A 24,468-nucleotide genomic window follows, 5' to 3' on the forward strand; every position below is an offset into this window, starting at 1 on the left:
AAAGAAAAGGAAGAGTCCATGGGAAAGGCAGCAAGAAAGGGCCGCTGGTAAGACCCAGAAACCTTGTCAGGAGGAACAGGCTTGAAAATCTTCATCCCCAATCCGAACAGGGCAGCCCCTGAAACTGCCCGAGTCTCGGCCTCAACTAAACCCCGCCCCGATCCCGAAACCCGCAAACGGTCCAGAGCCGGAAACAGGGAGGGAAAGGGGTGAACAGCACCTAACCAAACGGGACGGCCACGGGGCATCCGAGTGGGAAACCAACCTTGCGTGTTGCAGCAACCTAACATAGCTTGCAACACGGATGCCGCCTGTACTCTGAACAGTAATAACATCAGGAGAGTACTGGAGAACAAGCAGGGAATCTATCTCGCAAGATTCCGGGTCAAGGTGTCAGTGACCTAACAGGCAACATGACGGAGGTAAAAATGGCGACTGTCACCCAGAGACAAGGGCACAGCAACCAACGATCCCGTACAAGACGGGTTGGAACCCGGAAGACACAGTCAATGATTCACCAAGCCCCGACAGGGGTTTCTAGGGCCCGTAGGGATAACAACTACGGGAAGCCCGGGCAAGGTGTTGCTAACCGGTTAAACACCCAAAAAAAACAAGGGAGGTAGAGACAACACTGAAAACCCCTGCGACGTGTACAATCACGGGGGCCTAGCAGAGGACCGCCAAACACTACCAGTGGAACTATAGCCACACTGGGCAGACCCCCACCATGGCAAATGAAAATAAAAACAAAAGAAAACCCCTGCAAAAGAACACCGTCTCCAGAGGCAACAGGACCCGGCCGTAGCTTAGGTGGCAGGTCGCGCAACACCTTGATGCCCTAACCAGCACAATACCAGTCACTACCCAGGGCCAAACAAGGGCCCCAAGCCCCAGCTGGCCCTAAGGGCGAGGCAAATGCCGAGCAGCAAGAACCTCTACGGGAATGGTTCCCGAACGCCCCAGGGAAGATAACCCTGTCACGCAGAGGCAGTACTCACAGGGTGCTTAGGGAAGGAAGCCCCTAAGCGCATGCAGCCCCGACACTGATGAGGTACTCCTGGCCACCGCACAACATAACACACGGCTTAGGAAACTGAGGCCAGAGAAGCGTCTATCCCGGTTGACATTAGCTTACGAACTGGTGCTAGGCAGCCGGCGCAGTAGGTCCGGGGCTCCCCCTCCCCCTCTCGGAGCTTGGAGGGCTGCGCGAACGATCGGCGCGGCAGTAAAGCGTGATGTTTGCTTGTTTGCTTGTTTCCTTGGGATTGTAGGGAGTTTCTACCTCTCTGTTCGGTTTTTTGTTTTAGTTTTTACCATGTGGGGTTTGTTTTGTTATGCCTACCTTTCTGGGTGCCTGACCCCGGTTGATGGCAGATAAGGAAAACCCCAACCACAAGGGGGTTTTCCAGGGCCATTGCTCCCTGAAACCTCTCTGAAGGGGCCAGGTTCTGGCACTGGTCCCTGGTAAGTCTGAACTCCTTAGCTAATGTCCCAGTCTAATATAACATACATTAGCCCGATGAGCTCCAGGGAGCAGTAGAGACTCCCCCCAGAAAAAGTTTCTAAAACTGTTGGCATTCTTTCTAAGATCAAATATTATGTACCTTGCCCTGCCCTGTTGACGTGCGTCTCAAATAGCCTCTGACAACCAAGTCCAGCTCCTGGCCTGCACGTGTGGCTTAGCCTCTAGGCCTGGCGGAACTGCTTCTACCAACAGGAGAAGGGGCGAAGGCGGGTCTCTGGCGCCTTAAAACCAGTTGCTTTGGGCAGATGGGACTCGTTAGCCTGGAAAGGCAGCTTATCTAGGGGGAAGGAAAACCCCGAATTCAAACCCCTGCTGTCTTGTGGCTTAACCCACTCATGAGAAAGACTTCGGGAGTCAACCCTGAGGAAAAATCCGGAGTCGGAGTCCCTAAGGCAGTTTGCAGCTGTTTACAGCTACAATCTGGCAACTCCTGCGACGACACTGGTGCCAAGCGTATCGGCGCCTGCCCTTCCCTTAGATCACATCGGTGGCGTGGAGAGGGTGGATCTGCTGCATGGGCAACAGCTGATCTTCTATAATTACTGCCCAGGCCTGTGCCCTGGAGAAGACACTCCAGCATCGCCTTGGCGATGGCTCAACACGGAAAGTGACAGTTACCGGTGATAAGCCTACCACTCAATTGGCGTAGAGTAAGGCGCCAGGAGTTGCTTCCGTCGGTGGGAGAAATCATCCGATTTCATAGGACAGCTACCGCCCGCCTCAAGCTGGGCAGCCCCCAGCCAATAAGGTGCTGTCCTGCCACGGTCCGCCTGCTCCACTGGGTGCGTGGGGCTTAGGCCACAATCCAATAAGCGGATCGTCAACCCATGCGCCAGGCAAAAGAAAACAAACACAGAGCCACCCAGCTCTCAAACTGGGCACATGGAATGTAAAGACCATGAAACTGGGTCTCTCGGAAGATCTACTGGAAGTAAACGACGTCCGCAAAACAGCTGTGATCAACAATGAACTGCACAGGCTCCAGATGGCCATAGTCGCCCTGCAGGAGACACGTCTGCCCGCAACCGGCAGCATACAGGAGAAGGACTTTACCTTCTTCTGGCAGGGCAAACTACCAGAAGAGGTAAGGGAGCATGGTGTTGGCTTTGCCATCAGGAACAGGTTGTTAGGGTCCATAGTACCGCGTATGGAGGGGTCTGCAAGGATCATCAAACTTCAGCTTCATACAGCAGTAGGAATGGTCAGCCTCATCAATGCCTATGCACCAACACTGACCTCCTCTACCGAAGCGAAGGACAAGTTCTATGATGACCTCGGCGTAGCTCTCAGAGACATACCTCAACAATAGCCAGTCTTCCTCCTGGGAGATTTTAATGCAAGAGTTGGTTCTGATCACAGCTCTTGGCCTTCCTGCCTGGGCCAGTTTGGATTTGGTAGAGAAGATTTGGGAAGATGAATGAGAGTGGGCAGCGCCTCCTGGAGTTCTGCTGCCGTCATGATCTCTGCATCACCAATTCCTTCTTCGACACCAGGCCCCAGCATAAGGTTTCCTGGAGACATCCCAGGTCTAAGCATTGGCACCAACTCGACCTGGTGCTTACGGGGCGTAACAATCTGGGAAATGTCAAACTGACCCGCAGCTTCCAGAGCGCAGATTGCGACACCGACCACTCTCTCGTCGTTTGCAGAGTAAAGTTCCAGCCCCGGAAAATCCACAGAGCAAAGAAGGAGGGAAGACCATGCATTAACGTAAACAAGACCCATGACCTTCACAAGGTGGAGGAATTCACTGCGGTGCTGGTAAATGCCCTTCCTGTACCACCCTGCGATAGCGCAAGTGAGAGGTGGTTACATCTCAGGGGCACTATTTTCAACACTGCCATGTCCACCTTCGGTAAGAGGCAGAACAAGTCAGCAGATTGGTTCAAGGCCAGTGCAGAGGAACTGTTACCCCTCGTAGAGGAAAAGAGACGAGCTCTCTCATCCTACAAGAACCTGCCCTCAGAAAGGAACCTACAGGCCCTCCATACTGCCCGCAGTAGAGTTCAACAAACTGCGAGGCGTTGTGCTAACGATTACTGGCTTCGACTTTGTTCCTGCATCCAGACTGCGGCCACTGTCGGCAACATAAGAGGCATGTATGAAGGGATCAAACAGGTAACAGGCCCTACACAAAACCGGATGGCTCCTCTAAAGTCAGCCACTGGAGAGATCATTAAAGACCGTGATCAACAGATGAATCGCTGGGTGGAACATTACTCCGAACTCTACTCCAGAGAGAACTTGGTCAGTGTAGAGGCTTTGGATGCAATTGAATGCCTGCCCCTCATGGAAGAACTTGATCTTGAACCAACTGTGGAAGAAGTTGAGAAAGCAGTGGATTCACTTTCCTCAGGGAAGGCCCCAGGAGACGACGGGATTCCGCCTGAAGTTCTCAAGTGCGCTTGTGGAACACTTAAATCTGAGCTTCATGAACTTCTGTGCCAGTGCTGGAGGGAGGGCTCGGTGCCACAAGACATGAGAGATGCAAACATCATCACTCTCTACAAAAATAAAGGTGACAGAAGCGATGTAAACAACTATCATTGCATATCCCTCCTCAGCGTCGTTGGCAAACTCTTTGCTAGGGTCGTTTTGGTCAGGCTTCAGATTCTTGCCGAAAGAGTGTACCCCGAGTCACAGTGTGATTTCCGAGCAGAGAGGTCGACCACTGGCATGGTGTTCTCCCTGAGACAGCTTCAAGAAAAGTGCAGGGAGCAGAGAAAAGCCTTGTACATTGCCTTCATTGACCTTACAAAGGCCTTCGACCTCGTGAGTAGGGACGGACTCTTCAAGATCTTGGCCAAAATTGGCTGTCCACCCATCCTACTCAGCATGATACAATCATTCCACAAGGACATGAAGGGGACAGTCGTGTACGACGGCTCAACTTCTGAACCATTCAACATTAACAGTGGTGTTAAACAGGGGTGTGTTCTTGCTTCAACCCTGTTCGGCATCTTCTTCGCTATCCTCGTCAAGCATGCCTTTGGAACAATCACAGAAGGCATCTATCTCAGTACAAGATCTGATGGAAACCTCTATAATCTATCCAGACTCCGAGCAAAGACAAAAGTACAGATGCGAATCTTCAGGGAGTTCCTCTTCGCCGACGACGCAGCGATCACCACACACACAGCAGAAGGCCTGCAGCAGCTACTCAACCGCTTTGCCGCAGCCTGTTCCGCATTCGGCTTGACAATCAGCCTGAAGAAGACACAGGTGATGGTACAAGATGTCAATGAGCTACCCTGTATAAATATAGCAGACTATGTGCTGGAGGCAGTTCACGAGTTGGTGTACCTGGGTTTCACAATCTCAGACACCCTTTCCCTGGACACTGAGCTCAACAGGTGTATTGGGAAGGCCGCAACAACACTGGCCAGGCTCACAAAGCGCGTTTGGGAAAATGCCAAACTGACAGTACACACCAAGGCACAAGTCTACACGGCATGTGTGGTGAGTACACTTCTCTATGGCTCGGAATCCTGGACCCTGCGCTCTCGCCAGGAGAGACGGCTTAATACCTTTCACATGCGGAACCTGAGACGCATCCTTGACATCACGTGGAAAGACCCTGTCACCAACAACACTGTACTCGAGAGAACAGGAGTCCCTTCAATGTTTACTCTCCTGAAACAGAGATGCATGCGATGGCTGGGACATGTCACACGCATGGTCGCTGGCCGCATACCAAAGGATCTATTGTATGGAGAACTGGCATCAGGAAGGAGAGAAGACCTCAGCTGCGTTTCAAAGATGCCTGCAAACGCAACCTCAAGCAGATGAACATCGACATCAACACTTGGGAGGCAGCAGCTGTGGACAGATCTGCCTGGAGATGTAAAGTGCAGAAGGGACTCCAGCAATTTGAGGATGAACTGAAGAGGCAGGCGGAGGATAATAGATTTCAGAGGAGGTCTTGACCACTGTCAGACGCACCCGCTTCGGCGTTTATCTGCGCTCGCTGCAGTCGAGACTGTCATTCTCGAGTTGGCCTTCACAGCCACAGCAGGCGCTGCATCCAACTAGACTTCAACAACTAGACACCCAGGGCACAACTCCATAACCCCATGGGATTGACGGATGCCTACTACTCTCTCATCTATCCTTATCTCAACTATGGCATTTGTGCTTGGGGTTCTACTACCCAAAATCATTTACGACCTCTAATTACTCAACACAAAGCTGCTATTAGGACAATATCTAACTCTGGCCCCAGACATCACTCGGTACCCTTACTCAAATCTCTGAATATGTTAGATATTAAGTCACTGCACATTCTCTCATGTGTATTTTATACAGTATATATAAAATGCTGAACTGTAATGTCAATCTTGACCTAAAAAGCTTCCTAGAAGGTTGTAACAGATTCCATGAGCACCACACCAGAAACGTACTTTACCTGAATAAATATTTGTATTTGTATTTTGAGTGAAAAAGTCAATAAACAGGAATATTGAGGAGAGCACTCTGAGGTGGTTTGGAATCCTTGAATGACTGGATGATGGCCAGACAAACTGAGTGTATGTATGAGGAAACAAACCAACCATGAGTGTGGAGAATACATGGAGTATGGCGAGGGACAAGGCTGAATGGAAGCTGTTTGCAAGAAACGAGTAAATGCATTTGTTAATAAATATATAATTGATGAGGAGCACTGTACTCACGAGGTCTTGTGAAGTGGTGGGCTGATGCCCCTGGTTAGAGTGTGGTGGTGCTTGTTCCTGATGCTATATACTCTATTGTGAATGATGTAATAAATGGGCGAGTACTATTTTGAATGTTCTGTTATTCAATTTCTCTAATCTTGTGCTGTTGCCTCCCCATTTGATGAGTGGGAAATGGGAAATTACAATGTACAGATATAGCCTATGTGTGCATGCAGCAATGTCAGTTATGAGAATCTCACATGGCTAGTGATAAATGCATAATTTGAAACCAATCCTTTGGCAAAATTCTCTTGCAAGACTTGACCAATCATAAAAACTTCCAAATCCTTATGCTTATACAGTATCCACTCAATTTAACGGCCTCTTTTATACCGATCTGCCGGTATTAACGACCGGTTTGGGAGCCCAGTATCTGGAGCCTGCTATACCGGTCTGCGGTCGATATTACCGACAGTCGGTATTGGGTTTGTTGTGGCATCAGCGTCCCCTCACATGGCGACCAGGCCGCCACCGACCTGGATCGTCCAGAGTCATATATTACATCTTAATTTTCTTTTAAAATGATTCACTTTAATGAAGAAAATTGTAAATTATTATTAATAAAATATTTTGAAACAGTTTTTATTAAGCAAAAGTCTTTGTTTTCTTATTAAATACCTTTTATAGTATGTATAGGCACTAGGTATTTTTTTTCCCACGGACCTAGTATGTACTCCGCCGGGCCATGTGTTCCCATTGTTTACCGTGAACTCGCGCGGCTAGCTTCAATTGTGAAGGATATTACTGTACTGTAATTGTGATCTTTTTAATTTACAAAATGCCAAAAGTTACCCAAAGGAAGCGCCTGACGGTTGCACAGAAGCTGGAGTTAATTAAGAAACTTGATAAAGGATATTCTCATGCCCGAGCAGCAGCAGAGTTTAACATCGGGAAAAGTACAGTAAGTGACATCAAGAAACAGAAGGATACTCTATTAAAATATGTGAGCACAACAGTGTGTGCTACTTCTGGTGCTGCATGTTCGAGAAAAATAGTAAAGTCTGGTCAGTATCCACAATTGGATGCTGCAGTGTATAAGTGGTTTATTCAGCACCGCACAATTGGCATGGCAATAAGATTTGAAGAGCTTAAAGTTGCAGCAAGTAAACTTGCCATTCAATTAGGTATAAAAGATTTCAATGCAAGTGATGGGTGGGTTGGAAGATTTAAGGCTCGGCATAACATTTCAAACACCAAAAAAATTTCTGGCGAGGCGTCAAGTGCTGATCCCACTAATGTTGATTCATTCAAGGCTAAATTAAACGAGTACATTGTCAGTAATAATTTAAGCAAATATCAAGTATATAATGCTGACGAGACTGGGTTTATGTGGCGAGCTGTACCAAGTACATCCTTAACCAGTAGGATGCAGGAAAATATTCCTGGACGAAAGATAAGCAAGGAACGGCTCTCAGTCTTGCTCTGTGCTAATGCTGATGCCTCTCACAGGACAAAATGTGCCGTGGTAGGCAAGTCTAAAAATCCTCGAGCCTTAAAAAATATAATGCAGGCATTACCTGTAATATATTACAATTCTAAGAAATCATGGTTTAATCAAATAATATTTACGGACTGGTTTGAAAACCACTTTTGCAAAGAAGTCAGAGAATTCCAGATCAACAAATGTGGAATAAAGGCCAGTGAGGTTAAGGCATTGTTGGTGCTAGATAATGCCCCTGCTCATCCCATTAGCAAGTTAATTTCAAGGGATGGCAGAATAAAATGCATGGCACTTCCACCAAACACAACATCCTTGATCCAGCCCATGGACCAAGGTGTTATCCTTGCTGCTAAACGTATGTACCAAACAGCAATGCTTGAAGATGTTTTAGTTGTTTTACCTAGCGAGGAAGATGAATTGACAGGAAAGGATACAAGGGCTCAAAGAACACTAGAAAATCTAAAAAAGTACACAATCAGGGAAGCAATATTCCACTGGGCTAGGCTTTGGAATAAAGTGAAAGAAACCACACTAACAAATTCATGGAAGAAACTGTTAACAGAGAGGCCTAGATGTGAAGCAGCAGTATCTGATAGTGAATTCGAAGGTTTTGAAAATGAAGCCAATGATTTTGAAGGGTTTGAAGAAACGATCCGAACAATGTTGCTCCAAGCTGGTCAGGGTGTACAAGTGAATGATATCAATGAATGGTTAGAAAATGATTACGATCCTGGTTATGAATTGTTAACTGAAGAACAGATTGCGCAAAGTGTTCTCGGAAATGACTCTGATGACTCTGATGATGACTCGGACGATGTTGGTGAGGCTCTGCCTAGAGGTGTCGGATATCAGAAAAGATTGGAACAAGTTGAGGAACTCATTGAATATTCAATAAAAAGTAAACATGAGGTTATTGGAAATTTTTATGTACACCTTACAGCCTTAAAGCAATGTCTCAGAACGTTAGCCAGAGAAAATCAGATTCAGACAAAAATAGATAAATTCATGATTTCAACGGTTCGTGAAAAATCTTCGTCGACAAGCGATGCTGCACCCGTCGATGCTGAATTACCATCGACAAGTCGTGGAGCATCCGCCAGCAATGAATGCTCTACAAGCCATGCTGCACCCGCCGATGCTGAATTCCCATCGACAAGTCGTGGAACATCCGCCAGCAATGAATGCTCTACAAGCCATGTTGCACCCGCCGATGCTGAATTCCCATCGACAAGTCGTGACAAGTCATCCACTAACGATATAAAATATGATTGAAAGGCATATAAATTAGTGTAAAAAGTGTTGATAGAGTACAGTATTATAAGTGTTAATGATTAATTAAGCCTAGACAAAAAGATACTGTAGTGTAAATATACAGTAGAAATAATTGTCAATAGTGAAGTAGAATTAGAACTCATGTGAATTAGTAGTAAGGCTAGCTGTTGTGTGAAGTGAGTGCCTGAAAATAATTGTACATATAAAACAAGCGCTGCAGAGGATGACGTAATCATCACAGCTTCGTAATCTTCAGCTTCATTAAAAGTAAGTCAATTTACCAATTTTATTATAGTATTACAAGATATTAATTGTTTTTTTTCAACAAAAGCTACATATTAGTCTCTGCAAATGTATATTCTATCGTCAGCAGAGAAAAGGTGAGCTCAAAATATTTCGTCTTGGCTAGCTCTCAGTGACAAGGCTCGATCGCCATTGTTATGGCATGGCCGCCACAGCCTATGTCGTAACATTAAAAATACATTACCTGCACTGTTCAGGGTAAATCAAAAAACATCTCTAAAATTTTATTAAGACAATATTAACTCACTGATTGATACATGAAATATTTTTCAATACAAAGGAATGAATCAATTTTTTCCCACCCATCTGGACTTGATCAGAGCGTGTTCACACATCATCCATGCAGCAGCCAGCAACTGGCTTAATCGTCGGCCGTGCACTAAATTGGAATGCAATTACACAATGAACTTTATTTAATTTTAGTTATACAGTATAAAATATATCCTACCTGAATGTTACTTGAAAAATTACCCGACCCGACTTAACTTCGGAAATAACGGAGCTCCGTAAATAACGACTAGGGCTCAGCCCCATATATGCTGTTAAATTGAGTGGATACTGTAATCAATTTGGGAAAAATAAATAATCTAAGCTAAATTTTAAAAACATTTATCTTGGAAAGGGAAGAAGATTATATTATTCCATTACATAAGTGAGAAGTATCCTTACTTGGTGAGAGCAGAGGTAAAAGTCTCGTTCATGTGGATGTGTAATACCGACGTCAACAACTGTTCCGGGAGGAATATTCTTACATTTCCCAACTCCTTGTTTTTCTTTGCAGAACAGTCTGTGAAAGTCATAATCATTTTAATTAAAGATTACAGAAAAACTTGCATTGACGATGAGGGGAATAAGGGGAACTACCGAGAACATAATAAAAGTACTGCAGGTAGGTCAGAAATTAATGCTGGCCGGGGAGGGTTGACCGGGCGCCAATCTTTAACTGTAGCCTCTGTTCACCCAGCAGTGAATGGGTACCTGGTTGTTAAACGATTCACTGGAGTCATATTCCAGGGAAATTAGGATTAAGGACTTGCCCGAAACGCCACGTGTGCTAGTGGCTTTACAAGAATGTAAAAACTCTTGTATATATCAATAAACCCTAAACCCCAATAAAGGGACTACAGGAGGGCCAGGAAGCCATGGTGAGGCAGTTTATGGACTCGCAACAATTGATTAATAGCAGTGGTGTAGGCAGGATTCCTGTTGTCAACCAGAAGAACTCGGTAGCTGAGACACTTGGGAAAACACTCTGAATGTGGGGAAGAGTTGAGAATATGGGTTTAGCAGCTCTGATAAGAGCATCAGAAGCTTTAGATAGAATTAAATGAAAGAACAACCTCATTATAAGGAACCTTGCAAAAGAAGAGAGGTATAAAAGATCAGCAAATGGTTGAGGCAATGATTGAAAAACTGACTGGCAAGGAAGAGGAATTTAATGTTTTCAAGGCAGGGAGGAAAGGTAGGCCTGAGGTTACTCTGGTAAGCATAACTATCACAAATCTCGAACACCGAAGGAAGATACTCAGAAGTGCACATAAACTAAAAGATTTAGGGGGTGTAACCAAGTTGACATTGCCCTAGAACTCACAGTAGAGCAGCAAAAAAACAGCAGTGAATGTAATGAAACGCCATTTTTTGGGTGAGAACCGGAGGGTTCCCGGAGCTATTCGGGCTGATATGTAACTATTAGCTTTCTGGCATCAAAGTGCATGGAGTTCTTGCCTACCAAGGACCACGAGCCAGAACCTGTCCCCCTCATAGAGGCACGAGGAGCAATGGCCTATAGAATCCCCCATGTGGTTGGAAGCATTCTATGTCTGCCATCGACAGGGTCTGGCACCCAGAGAAATATGCGCCCCAAAACAAACAAATTCTGGTGAAAATATTGCTACCGAAAGTCGAACGAGTGGACAGAACTCTCCAAATGAAAACTAGCAAACTAGCATGATGTCATCACATCGCCGTACCGCCGTCTGCGCAACCCCCATTCCCAGGGAGGAGGAAGGGGGAGCCCCAGACCCTGTGCCAGTGATCCAACTGCCAGTTCAAAGGCTGGATGTCAAAAACATGCGAAAACCACCAAATCCCTGAGAATCGGCGCAAACAACTTCAACAAGGCAGCAGTCGCCCTAACCACTGAGGCAAGCGCACCGGACGAAGACCCGGCACCTAGTGCCTCCACATCCTCCTCAAGCCAGTCTGAGGACAGCTCAAGAAGAAAAAGGAAATGCAAGATAGAGGCCAAATGCCCACGGCCATGCAAATCTCAGCCAAAAGGGAGGGAACCTGCATATGATGCTGCACAACGCCAACGTCCTGAGTAAGGATAAGGGCGAACAAGCATGTGTTAAGATGCTCAAACTCGCCCTCGCCCAGGAAGACTTCCACTGTACCACAGTGGAAGTCTTCCACCAATCGACCGTGCATGTCTGACAAAACCCATTCCACACTCTCAACGAAAAGAAAGGGCACACTGCTAACCAGGAAGACTCCGGTACTCTGGTATCTCGTAATACACCCAAAAGGGGAAGGTCACACCGAACTCAAAAGAAGACAGATTCATCACCAAGGTGTAATCCGGGTCTCGCAGGAGGTAAGCCATGATGGCCTCCTGAACCTCCTTAGAGAGGATTCGAGAAGCCGAAAACCTCTGGAAGGAAGGAACTGACGAACCCGGGGGAACCCAGAACCGAACCCAGGAAGGAGTCAAACACAAATCATGCTCGTACAGCAAAGGAGGGTACAAAAACCCCTCCCCCTGTAACAACAAGCCCTGCGACGAGGGTACCAACACCCAAGCGGGGTCAAATGGGGCCCAGGCTCCCCAAGTACACTTCTCTTCAGCCTTGGGGTCCTCCACACCAGGACCCAGGGCAGAGCCGTCCTCCACACCCTCTGCCCCTAAAGAAAAGTCCGAGTGCAGGGGAAAAGCTGAGAAGAAGGGGGTCCGCTGATAAGACCCAAAAGCCACGGCAGAAGGAGCAGATTCGAATGCTTCCATCACCGACACGGACAGGGCAGTCCCCTGAAGCCGTCCAAGTCTCACTACCATCTACACCCTGCCCGACTTCGAAGCTTTCAGATGTTTGGGAGCTGAGAGCTGGGGGATTGGGGAAGGGGAGCAGGATGAACAATACCAACAGGGAAAGGACATGGAAACATGGACGAAACCAAAGTCGAAGAGACTATCACCCCCAAGTCATGCATGGAACACTGAAGCTGCCTGTACCCAAATATTAATATCAGAAGACTGGGTAATCTGGAGCATGAGCAAGGAGCAAGACTCACAAGACTCCGGGTCAAAGGTGTCATTGACCCAACATGACGGAGGCAAAACTGGTGAGTGCCACCCTGAGACAAGGGGACAGAGCAATCATCAAACTCGCACTCTGTAAGTTGGGACCCAGAGGATGCATCCATAAGTTCAAAGAACCTCAGTGTGGTATTCCAGGGTCCTTAGGCTTACTGATAAGGGAAGCCCAGGCAAAGTATTGCTAATCGGTTGGGGCCAAACTACCAAGAAAACTGCTAAAAACCTGAACCCCTGCGATATGTACAAGCAAGGGGGCCTAGCGGAGGACCACCAATAAAACAGAAGGGTGGATAAACCAAGGGGGCAGACCCCCAACAGGCAAAATAATAAAGAAAGAAAAAGAAAACCCCATAAAAGCACCTTCCCAGGAGAAACACAACTAGCCGCAATGTATAATGGGAGACAAATTGCACAATACCTTGCGCCCCTATCAGCAATGATACCATTTCTTACCCAAGGCCAAACAGTGGCAACAAAAACACCAGCTGGCCCCAAGGGCAGCCAATTGCCGAGCAACAACAGACCCCTACGGAAGTGGTTCCTGAATGTCCTGTGAGAGATAAACCAAAGATGCAAGGGCAGTACATACAGGGGACTTAACACTTTCGCCCGGGCATGACGCAGCATTGCGTCATCCACTATAAATAATCGCCAAAAATAAGGTTTTTATCCGATTTTTGGGGGACTGGTTTTAAAATGCGCGCCGATGTCTTCCCATTTTCTTTGTTGAGCCTCGTGGCCCTCAGGCGGCTTGGCACACGCCGTCGGCCCATTGTTTTCGCTCCACTGTTGTAACCAATGTTGCCTCCCCTCGCATCTCAAACGTGTGAACATTTCGGCTATTTTCCGTGGCTATATTTCTTACTGCAGCTTTAGAAACTATCTACGCTTACTCCACGATGGATAGTGATCATGAACAAGGCCCTTCCAGGAAGAAAATTGCGAAAGAAAGGCTTGAAAAGGGCGGGAATTGGGAGTGTAGCTGGAAGGCTTCTGAGCGCTCACTCATGGCTAACGCGTGGCCCGTCTTCAACTCGTCAGCGGTTGGAGCGTGACCAGGTTTTTTATTTTATATGCTAATGTTCCTCTAGAGAATTCAATTGCGAACCCATTGAGACCAAAATGAAAGACCTAGGACGAAAATTGAGGTGACCAGAGTGAAAATAGCGAAAACATTTTATCGCGTTTGCGCGCTCCTGGGTAACTCGTTCGCACTTTCTCTGTTTGCTGCGGGTAATTAGCCGGGCTTTCGGAGTTTATATGCATTTAGTGCTGTAGAGAATTCTATTGCGAACACAATGATATAAAATTTAATCTCGTAGGACGAGTATTAAGGTGACAAAGTTGAAGAGAGTATACACTTTTCAGAATTTATGCGCGCTCCCGTGACACCCTGGGTCCCATATCGCACAGTTGAGGGGTGGCGCGCGGGGTACGCCAAAGTGTTAAGGAAGGTGACCCTAAGCACATGCAGCCCCAGTACTGATGAATTACTCCTGGCCTGCATACCACACACAACAGAATACACCACAAGACACAGAACTACAAGAGTCAGAGGCCAGAGTCGACGACTACGACAGTCCACATCAGCCGAGGAATTGACTGCTGTAGCAGCAGGCGCAGGGGGGCTGCACGGACGACCGGCGTGACGGCGGTAGTGATGTTTGCTTGTTTTAGTTTGGGAGTTCTGCCTCCCTATTCGGTTACAGGTAGTAATTTTTACCATGTGGGGTTTGTTTTGTTATGCCTACCTTTCTGAGTGTCAAACCCCGGTCGATGACAGACACGGAATGCTTCCAAACACATAGGAGTTTCTATAGACCATTGCTCCTTGTGCCTCTCTGAAGGGATTAGGTTCTGGCTCGTGGTCCCCGGTAGGCAAGAACTCCATCAACTGATGCCGCGGTCTAATACATACATATCAGCTCACGAAGCCATAGGGGCTCCCAATAGAATTTTTTTTTAGCATCCGAACTGGCTGTGAGATCCTTAGTACTGAGAGAGCGACCATGGCTGGCGCATGCAGGAGCAGCTCACAGCACTGCAACCTTAAGAGTTTGCAACCTTAAGAGTAACTCTAGTGAAGTGTGTAAGAAAAAATGTGGAAAGATAAAAATACGTGACGGGGCACACAATTAATTAATAAACCTTCTTATGAAATAGCTGACAACAGTCAGATTGGTTGAGATAAAAATGCTACAATCGTCTTCTCAAAATATCCTTTTTGGAATTTAAAAAACTATATCGACCAATAGAAAAAAGAATTAATCCTCTAATTATTGAGTATAATGTATAAGGTAGTGTGAGTGATGGTACTGTAAAGTATAGTAGTGAAGGGGGTTTACCTGGTGTGGTGCCTCTTCTGAACCACTAAGAAAGTGATGCCAGGATTGTAGTTGGGCTCCAGCTCGTTACAGGCCCCACGCATGGCTGCCATTTCCCATGTTAACACTCCTTGAAACTGGGTGTCACTCACCCCATCACGGTACATAACTATCTTCTCAGGTTTCATTTTCTTACACTCTCTGTAGAATGTCATTAGTAGGTTCCTGCAAACAGCCCAAAATTATAGTATGCAATATTGCTTTTATAGTTATATTTATTATACAGTATATTAATATCCTCATATATCATCAACGTTGTTATTACCAAACAAGATGTTATGTAGCAAGGATACATAATCCAAAACTTGTTCTTACTTCATCATCTGCTTCAGGTCTTGAATGAGTTCTTCACGATGTTCCTGATACCTAACTTCTACTGCATACTTTGAAGCATTCCTATCAAAAGATGCCACTACGGCTGCCAGCGACGGGGACTCTGCATCGCCAGCAGCTGGATGGTTCACGTCTGCTCCCATGATCATGGCAGGTTTCCTTAAAATCTAAATGTACATTTAAGAATGAGCCAAAAAAAACAGCGTTGAATGTAATGAAACTCCATTTTCTGGGTGAGTCCCGGAGGCTCCCCGGAGCTATCCATGGCTGATATGGATACCCTAACTATTTTGCATCAGTCGATGTGGGTGGAGTTCTAGGCCTACCGGGGACCACGAGCCAGAACCTGGCCCCCTCAGAGAGGCACGGGGAGCAATGGCCCATAGAAATGCACATGTGATTTGGAGCATTCTATATCTGCCATCGACCGGGACAGGCACCCAAAAAGGTAAGCGCCACAAAACAAACCCCTATTCTGGTTAACAACAATAATCGACAAACGAGTGGACAGAACTCCCCCAGGAAAACGAACTAACAAGCATGACATCACACGAGCCGCGCCGCATGTCTGCGCAACTTCCCCCTCCCCGGGAGGGGGAAGGGGGAGCCCCAGACCCCCGCGCCGGCGATCCCCGCCCCAGTTCTGAGGCTGGATATCAAAACTGCGAAAAAACCCGCCGACCGGAGGGCGGGAGGGTGCCGGGGAGCCTCTGGGACTCACCCAGAAAATGGCGTTTCATTACATTCAACGCTGGTTTTCTGGGGGGAGCCCCTACGGCTCCCCGGAGCTACTTCACCAAAGACTACCTAAGAAAACAAGGGGACCGACCTAGGAGGCGGTCGGTGAACCAATCCTCAACACGAAGACGAGACAACAACCCAAGGACCCCTCCGGAAAGCAGCAGGCACATCATTCGCCAGAAAAAAGGGAGAACGGCTGCAGACGAAGAAACCTATGACCACGACCATAGGAGCCAAAAACCACTGCGCCTGAGAAGAGCATGAATCTCTGCCACACGACCCCCAGAGGCCAATGCCAACATAAAAATAAAGCCGAGGCAAAGCAAACCTGACCCCAAGGAGCCACAACCACCAAGGAGAAGAGAAACAGGAGAGCACCCTGTCCAAAGACCAGGACGACACAGGCAGTGCATAAGCAGGCCGGACGTGAAACAAAGCACGATACAACCTGCGAAACGGCGCAGAAGGAATATCGATACCGAAAGCTAGCAGCAGAAACCAAGGTGCCAGACCCAGGAACGGCCCCAAGCGCCTCTACATCCTCCGCAAGCCAATCCTATGACAGCCCCAGGAGGGAAAAGAAAAACGCAGAACCAAAACGAAAATGCCACAAGCGTGCAAGTCCACCGCCACAAGTGCAGCTGACAGGGAAGGAACCCGCATAAGGAGCCGCCCCGCACCAACATCCCGCAGAAGGGCAGGAGCGAAAAGACTCATTAAGAGGAGCAAAATCGCCCCCGGGAAAACGAGTAGCGCCGAGACAGCGCGAAGAGAAGAGATTAGCCCAAAAGAACAAGAAGGCCAAACACCCAGAAGCTGCCAGGAAGAAGACCCACAAGCCCTAAAAAGGACCGGAGGGAAGCTCAACTGCATGACGACAGACGTACCAGAAAACGGGAAAGAGCAAAACCGTCCCGAACCTTCGAGAACAAAAAGAAGCAGACACAAAGGACGAAGGCCCGAAAACACCGTCGCACCCGAGCCCAAAAGTCATGCAGAAACCCCAAGAAGATGGGGACATGACGGAGAAGGCCCGTCCCGGAGAAAAAGGGGCAAAGACTATAGCAAAGCACCCACCGACAGAACGGAAACAACGGGCACAATGGACAAGGAAACTGAGCCCAGGGAGGGGCCGACGCCCACAACACATGCGGAGAGGGGGAACGGAAAAACCCCACACCACAAAACTGCAAGCCCCGCCCAGAGGGGTAGAAACACCCCGGCAGGGACCAACGGGGCCTGAGGCCCCCCTCACGTTAGCCCCAACCCCAGCCCCGGGGCCGAGCTGTCCCTTCAAAGCCCCAGCGTCAAGAAAAACCCCGGGGCAGCCGTGAAAAACACGAAGGAAGGGAGCCCACTAGGCTCTGGAACTTGAACCGAAACCGGAGGATAGGCGAGGGGCGAGACGAAGACCCCAAGCACATCCCCAGCCAGCACAATGAGGCGAGGACAAGACTGAGAATCCAAGGAACATGGAAAAACCAGGCCCGGCACAGCAAGACCGGCAAGGAAGGAGAGCCCCAGAGGGAGCACGGACGGGCCGAACATAACGCCACAACCAACCCCGACATGCAGCTGCAGTACCAAAACCGCAGCAAAATGTCACCACACTCCCCGAGGAAGTGACAGAAGATAGATAAATCGTACACGAGTGGCACACAAGGGGACACAGGCGGAAACCGAGCACCCAACTGAGCCACGGACGGTAGAAGAAACGTGTGCAGTGTAACAGGCAAACAAAGGAACACATTAGGCAGCCCAACATGGGCTGACCCCATACACAGCCCCAAGAGCAGAGACAAGAGCGCCCAAGAAGCACAGAATCCGCCCGACAGGCAAACGACAGGGGAGAGGCGGAACCAAAGAGCCAGAACCCAACCTGCAAGCACAAGGAGGCGAACACAAAACCTCCGACACAGGAAAATGTACTACCAAACAGGCACCCCCACCATTGCACTGCGGAACAAGGTGGAGGCGGGGCCCCGAACTCAAGCAAGGTTAGACAAGCATAGGAGAGGGGCAGGAGGAGTACAGGCAGGAACCACCTCTGAAGGGACAAGAGGCCACCTGCAGACACCCGTGAACCGAAGAAGGAATCAGGTGGAGAGAACAAGAGCTGCCCAGTATGGGCTAATAGCCCTGCAGTAGGCACCTTGGGTGATACGGTCCACATTCTCAAGTACAATGTACACCCATTCCTACTCCCAAAAGCAAAAACAGCGTCAAGACGAAGGAGACGCCAAACCGCACCAACTCACCTGCAGAACATAGGCTCTGAAGGGCCATGATGCAAGCTTTCGAGTCCGTATCCGCCGGAGGCGGCCAGGGCGCCCATACTGGAGAGGAGGGGAGCAGCGAAGGAGGCTCCCCACCCTAGAACGCAGGGAAAAACCTCGTGACTTCCCCACAGCGGCACCCCAGAACACCCCCAAAGCAACGGGGCATGGATTGGATTAAGAAAAGAGCGAGAGGCGAAGCCTTCCCGAGAGAAAATGGATGCAGAACACGTGTGCACACTGCCCGGAACCAAAACAAACTCCCACGGCGCATGCGCAGGACGCGAAAGTAGCCCAACCAGGCGAGAAGTAGCCCAACCAGGCGAGAAGTAGCCCAAAAAGGCGAGAAGTAGCCCAACAAGGCGAGAAGTAGCCCAACAAGGCGAGAAGTAGCCCAACCGGCGACAAGCAGCCCAACTGGCGATAGTAGCCCAAACTGCCACAAGGAGCGCAAACGGCGACAAAGGAGCCCAAACGTGTACAAAAGAGCCCAAACGGCTCTCCCCCCCACCTCTCTCCCTCTCTCGAAAACCCCACTCCTCGCAACAGTAAGCCTCGCTCAGAAGGACAGAAATCCAGGCGAGGCGCAATGGAGCCCAAGGCCCCCAAGGCCGCTCCTCCCCAACCCCAAGAGCCTCTACAGCAGGCCCCGGGGCCGAGTCGACCTCCAAAGCCCCGGCCCCACAAGAAAAAGCCGGGGCAGCCGAGAGAGCTAAAAGAGAAGGGGCCCACTGGTCAGACCCCGGAGCATCGGCCAGAGGAACAGACTCGAATGCCTCCACAGCTACCCCGGACAGGGCAACCCCTGAAACTGCCCAAGTCTCTGAACCTCTAACCCTGCCCCGACCCGGAAGCAGGAGGGGGAGTGTGGAAGAACCAAGGCCGAAGCGACCAAAACACCCAAGTCTGGGTCCCTACACAAGCAGGGCAGCATCGGGGCGTCCGGGGAAGCGACAAACCTGAGCGCGTTGCAACATCCTACCCTGCAACGCGCGAGCTGCCTGCTCCCACGGGAATTCATCAGCAGACTGGGTGAATGGAGTCATGAACAAGCAACAAAGCTTGCAGAACTCAAGGGTCAAATGTGTCACCGACCCAACAGGCAGCATGACGGAGGCAAAAACAAGGAGAGTCACGTTGACCAGACCACACACTAGAAATTGAAGGGACGACGACGTTTCGGTCCGTCCTGGACCATTCTCAAGTCGATTGTCGATTGTGACAATCGACTTGAGAATGGTCCAGGACGGACCAAAACGTCGTCGTCCCTTCAATTTCTAGTGTGTGGTCTGGTCAACATACTTCAGCCACGTTATTGTGACTCATCGCCTGCAAAAGGAGAGTCACCCTGAGACAAAGGGACAGAGCAACCCTCAACTCGCACAAAGCGAGAGGGGACGCAAGGGTCTCCACTACCGGACCCGAGAGCCCCCGGGGGGTTTCCCAGGGCCCCTAGACTGGGTCTGCTAAGGGTTATCCCAGGCAGGGCACTGCTAACCGGCGCCCCAAACTACCAAGCAAACTGCTAAAGCTGAACCCACGGGACGTGTTCACTCGCGAGGGTGAAGCAGGGGGTGCCACCACACAAACGAACCTAATATAAGGGGGGGGGGGAATACAAGGCAGATCCCCCTACCAGGCAAAAACAAATATAAAAGAAAAACCACACAAGTGGACAACGTACCCAGAGGGAACAGAGCCGGCCGCTGTCATAGGTGAAAACTAGCTACGCAGTACCCTGCGCCCCACCAGTGCTATAACTACCACTTACCCCAAGGTAAACAAGGGAGTGAAACCCCCAAACACTTGGGGCGGCCAAACGCCAAGCAGCGAAAAGCCAACAGAGGTAGACCCAACGTGACTTGTGGAAGGCAACCCCAAGCCCCAAGGGCGGTACTTACAGGGCACTCAGGGAAGGTGACCCTAAGCACATGCAGCCCGAGTACCTGAGAATACTACTCCCAGCTCACACGACCACCGTAAGAGCAGCACTGAAAACAAGTCACAGCACTGAGACAAGACTGGAGCTGGAGCCACGCGACCGTGCATGATCCCATCAGCCGAGGAACTGGGGCGGGGATTGCCGGCGCGGGGGTCTGGGGCTCCCTCTTCCCCCTCCCGGGGAGGAAGGAGCTGCGCAGACATGCGGCGCGGCTCGTGTGACGTCATGCTTGTTAGTTCGTTTTCCTGGGGGAGTTCTGTCCACTTGTTTGTCGATTTTTGTTGTTAACCAGAATAGGGGTTTGTTTTGTGGCGCTTACCTTTCTGGCAGCCTGTCCCGGTCGATGGCAGATATAGAATGCTCCAAATGACATGTGCATTCTATGGGCCATTGCTCCCCGTGCCTCTCTGAGGGGGCCCAGGTTCTGGCTCGTGGTCCCCGGTAGGCCTAGAACTCCACCCACATCGACTGATGCAAAATAGTTAGGGTATCCATATCAGCCATGGATAGCTCCGGGGAGCCGTAGGGACTCCCCCAAGAAAATATATAAGATATAATAACACGCAGGCGATGAGTCACAATAACGTGGCTGAAGTATGTTGACCAGACCACACACTAGAAATTGAAGGGACGACGACGTTTCGGTCCGTCCTGGACCATTCTCAAGTCGATTGTGATGAGGACAGGTAGGGACAGGCATTAAATAGGCAAGAGAGAACTGAGGAGGAAAGTCAGGTGTAGGGGATAGTAGTAATGAGAACTACAGCAGGCCTATTGGCCCATACGAGGCAGCTCCTATTATAACCACCGAAGGAGATAGTAATAGGAATAAGAAGAGGATAGCAAGGGAGCGTAGAAGACAATGAACAGAAAAAGGGGAGAAGAGAGAAAGAAAGGGAAAGAGAAAGAAAGAAATGGAAGGGGGAAAGCCTATGTTAAGTCACGTTTGTTAGAAAGATTAGAGCATTTGAGTATATACTGTGAAAGGGAAGAGTCCACAGCAACAAAGCCAGGACTCAAGTTCATGTTGGGTACATTGTTAATAAGAGCCGATTCTACAAGACGGCGTCTGTGTAGAGTAGAGGCAGGAAAGATTATTTTGGAGGAAGACCAATCAATGGGATGATTAGAATCCCTCACATGGCAGAAGAGAGCATTGTTAGTGTCTGCAGACATAACACTTCTCTTGTGTTCTTTAAGTCTGTCATTCAGTGTACGGCCAGTTTCGCCAAAGTATTGGAGAGGACAAGATGAACAGGAAATAGAGTAGACACCAGCAGCATTAGAAGCAGGAGGAGCAGTATGAACTAGATTGCTACGAAGTGTGTTAGTGTGTCGAAAGGCGAGTTTAATGTCAAGAGGACGAAAGGTATTGGTAAAAGTTTTGAGTTCAGATATGAAGGGAAGGCATAGTACAGTGCTACTAGTGTTGGAAGCAGGTTTAGGATGAAAGAAATTTCGTTTAGCTTGAGAGTGGGCACAGTTGATGAAATCCAAAGGATAACCAAGGCGAGAGAATGATTTGTAGCTAAAGGCAATTTCAGAATCAAGAAACTGAGGGTCGCTGATGCGTAGAGCGCGGAGGAAGAGAGAGACGAGGACACTTTTCTTAACAGAAAGAGGATGGTAGGAAAAGAAGTGAATGTACATGACACTATGCATGGGTTTACGGTAGACAGAGAAAGAGAACCCAGACACAGAGCTGTGAACATGAACATCAAGAAAAGGAAGGAGGGAATTAGAGTCCCACTCAACTTTGAAATGGATAGAAGGAGCCAGATTGTTAAGAGAGGCGAGGAAAGGCTGGAAAAGATTAAGGCCATGAGGCCATAAAGCAAAAATGTCATCAACATAGCGAAGCCAGAGAGAGGGACGAGTATCAATAGAAGGAAGAAGAACAGTTTCGAAATATTCCATGTAGAAATTAGCAAGAACAGGAGAGAGAGGGGAACCCATAGCGACACCGAAAGTTTGAGTGTAATATTTACCGTTGAAAGAGAAAGAGTTAGATTCAACACAGAGTCTAATGAGATCGAGGAAAACGTCAGTGGGAAGTGGGAGAGGAAGGAGACCCTCTGACGCCTTCTGTCTGAGGAAAGAAAGAACGTCATCGAGCGGAACATTAGTGAACAGAGAGTCTGACATCAAGACTAAGCATTTTACAAGAGGGTTGCAGGCGCAGTCTTTCTATGAAGTCCTGAGAGTGACGAAGGTGGGCAGGGGAAAAAGTGCCAAGGTAAGGTGTCAGGGTTTTAGCGAGCCAGGAGGCAAGAGGATAGCTGACAGAGCCCCGTGAAGAAATGATAGGACAAAGAGGAACACCAGGTTTATGGTGTTCCTAAGACTCATAAACCTGGTGTTCCTCTTCGTCCTATCATTTCTTCACGGGGCTCTGTCAGCTATCCTCTTGCCTCCTGGCTCGCTAAAACCCTGACACCTTACCTTGGCACTTTTTCCCCTGCCCACCTTCGTCACTCTCAGGACTTCATAGAAAGACTGCGCCTGCAACCCTCTTGTAAAATGCTTAGTCTTGATGTCGACTCTCTGTTCACTAATGTTCCGCTCGATGACGTTCTCTCTTTCCTCAGACAGAAGGCGTCAGAGGGTCTCCTTCCTCTCCCACTTCCCACTGACGTTTTCCTCGATCTCATTAGACTCTGTGTTGAATCTAACTCTTTCTCTTTCAACGGTAAATATTACACTCAAACTTTCAGTGTCGCTATGGGTTCCCCTCTCTACCCTGTTCTTGCTAATTTCTACATGGAATACTTCGAAACTGTTCTTCCTTCTATTGATACTCGTCCCTCTCTCTGGCTTCGCTATGTTGATGACATTTTTGCTTTAAGGCCTCATGACCTTAATCTTTTCCAGCCTTTCCTCGCCTCTCTTAACAATCTGGCTCCTTCTATCCATTTCAAAGTTGAGTGGGAATCTAATTCCCTCCTTCCATTTCTTGATGTTCATGTTCACAGCTCTGTGTCTGGGTTCTCTTTCTCTGTCTACCGTAAACCCATGCATAGTGGCATGTACATTCACTTCTTTTCCTACCATCCTCTTTCTGTTAAGAAAAGTGTCCTCGTCTCTCTCTTCCTCCGCGCTCTACGCATCAGCGACCCTCAGTTTCTTGATTCTGAAATTGCCTTTAGCTACAAATCATTCTCTCGCCTTGGTTATCCTTTGGATTTCATCAACTGTGCCCACTCTCAAGCTAAACGAAATTTCTTTCATCCTAAACCTGCTTCCAACACTAGTAGTACTGTACTATGCCTTCCCTTCATATCTGAACTCAAAACTTTTACCAATACCTTTCGTCCTCTTGACATTAAACTCGCCTTTCGACACACTAACACACTTCGTAGCAATCTAGTTCATACTGCTCCTCCTGCTTCTAATGCTGCTGGTGTCTACTCTATTTCCTGCTCATCTTGTCCTCTCCAATACTTTGGCGAAACTGGCCGTACACTGAATGACAGACTTAAAGAACACAAGAGAAGTGTTATGTCTGCAGACACTAACAATGCTCTCTTCTGCCATGTGAGGGATTCTAATCATCCCATTGATTGGTCTTCCTCCAAAATAATCTTTCCTGCCTCTACTCTACACAGACGCCGTCTTGTAGAATCGGCTCTTATTTACAATGTACCCAACATGAACTTGAGTCCTGGCTTTGTTGCTGTGGACTCTTCCCTTTCACAGTATATACTCAAATGCTCTAATCTTTCTAACAAACGTGACTTAACATAGGCTTTCCCCCTTCCATTTCTTTCTTTCTCTTTCCCTTTCTTTCTCTCTTCTCCCCTTTTTCTGTTCATTGTCTTCTACGCTCCCTTGCTATCCTCTTTTTTTTTTTTTTTTTTTTTTTTTTTTTTTGAGATATATACAAGAGTTGTTACATTCTTGTACAGCCACTAGTACGCGTAGCGTTTCGGGCAGGTCCCTGGAATACGATCCCCTGCCGCGAAGAATCGTTTTTTCATCCAAGTACACATTTTACTGTTGCGTTAAACAGAGGCTACAGTTAAGGAATTGCGCCCAGTAAATCCTCCCCGGCCAGGATACGAACCCATGACATAGCGCTCGCGGAACGCCAGGCGAGTGTCTTACCACTACACCACGGAGACTGTGGTGTTCTTATTCCTATTACTATCTCCTTCGGTGGTTATAATAGGAGCTGCCTCGTATGGGCCAATAGGCCTGCTGTAGTTCTCATTACTACTATCCCC

General features: G+C 48.4%; 1 protein-coding gene across 1 annotated transcript in view; it reads right to left on the minus strand.

Annotated features, from left to right (window-relative positions):
* Positions 1–24,468, minus strand: part of LOC123760111 (protein argonaute-2) — a 211,380-nt gene that overhangs the window by 16,815 nt on the left and 170,097 nt on the right. Inside the window, exons 11-13 of the mRNA XM_045745594.2 lie at positions 15,269–15,453; positions 14,915–15,118; positions 9,923–10,040 (exon numbers count right to left, since the gene is read on the minus strand). Of these exons, the coding sequence (XP_045601550.2) occupies positions 9,923–10,040; positions 14,915–15,118; positions 15,269–15,453 (507 nt within the window). The remainder of the gene's footprint in view (positions 1–9,922; positions 10,041–14,914; positions 15,119–15,268; positions 15,454–24,468) is intronic.

The sequence above is a fragment of the Procambarus clarkii genome, chromosome 16 (assembly GCF_040958095.1).
Source record: "Procambarus clarkii isolate CNS0578487 chromosome 16, FALCON_Pclarkii_2.0, whole genome shotgun sequence".
Lineage (NCBI taxonomy): Eukaryota > Metazoa > Arthropoda > Malacostraca > Decapoda > Cambaridae > Procambarus > Procambarus clarkii.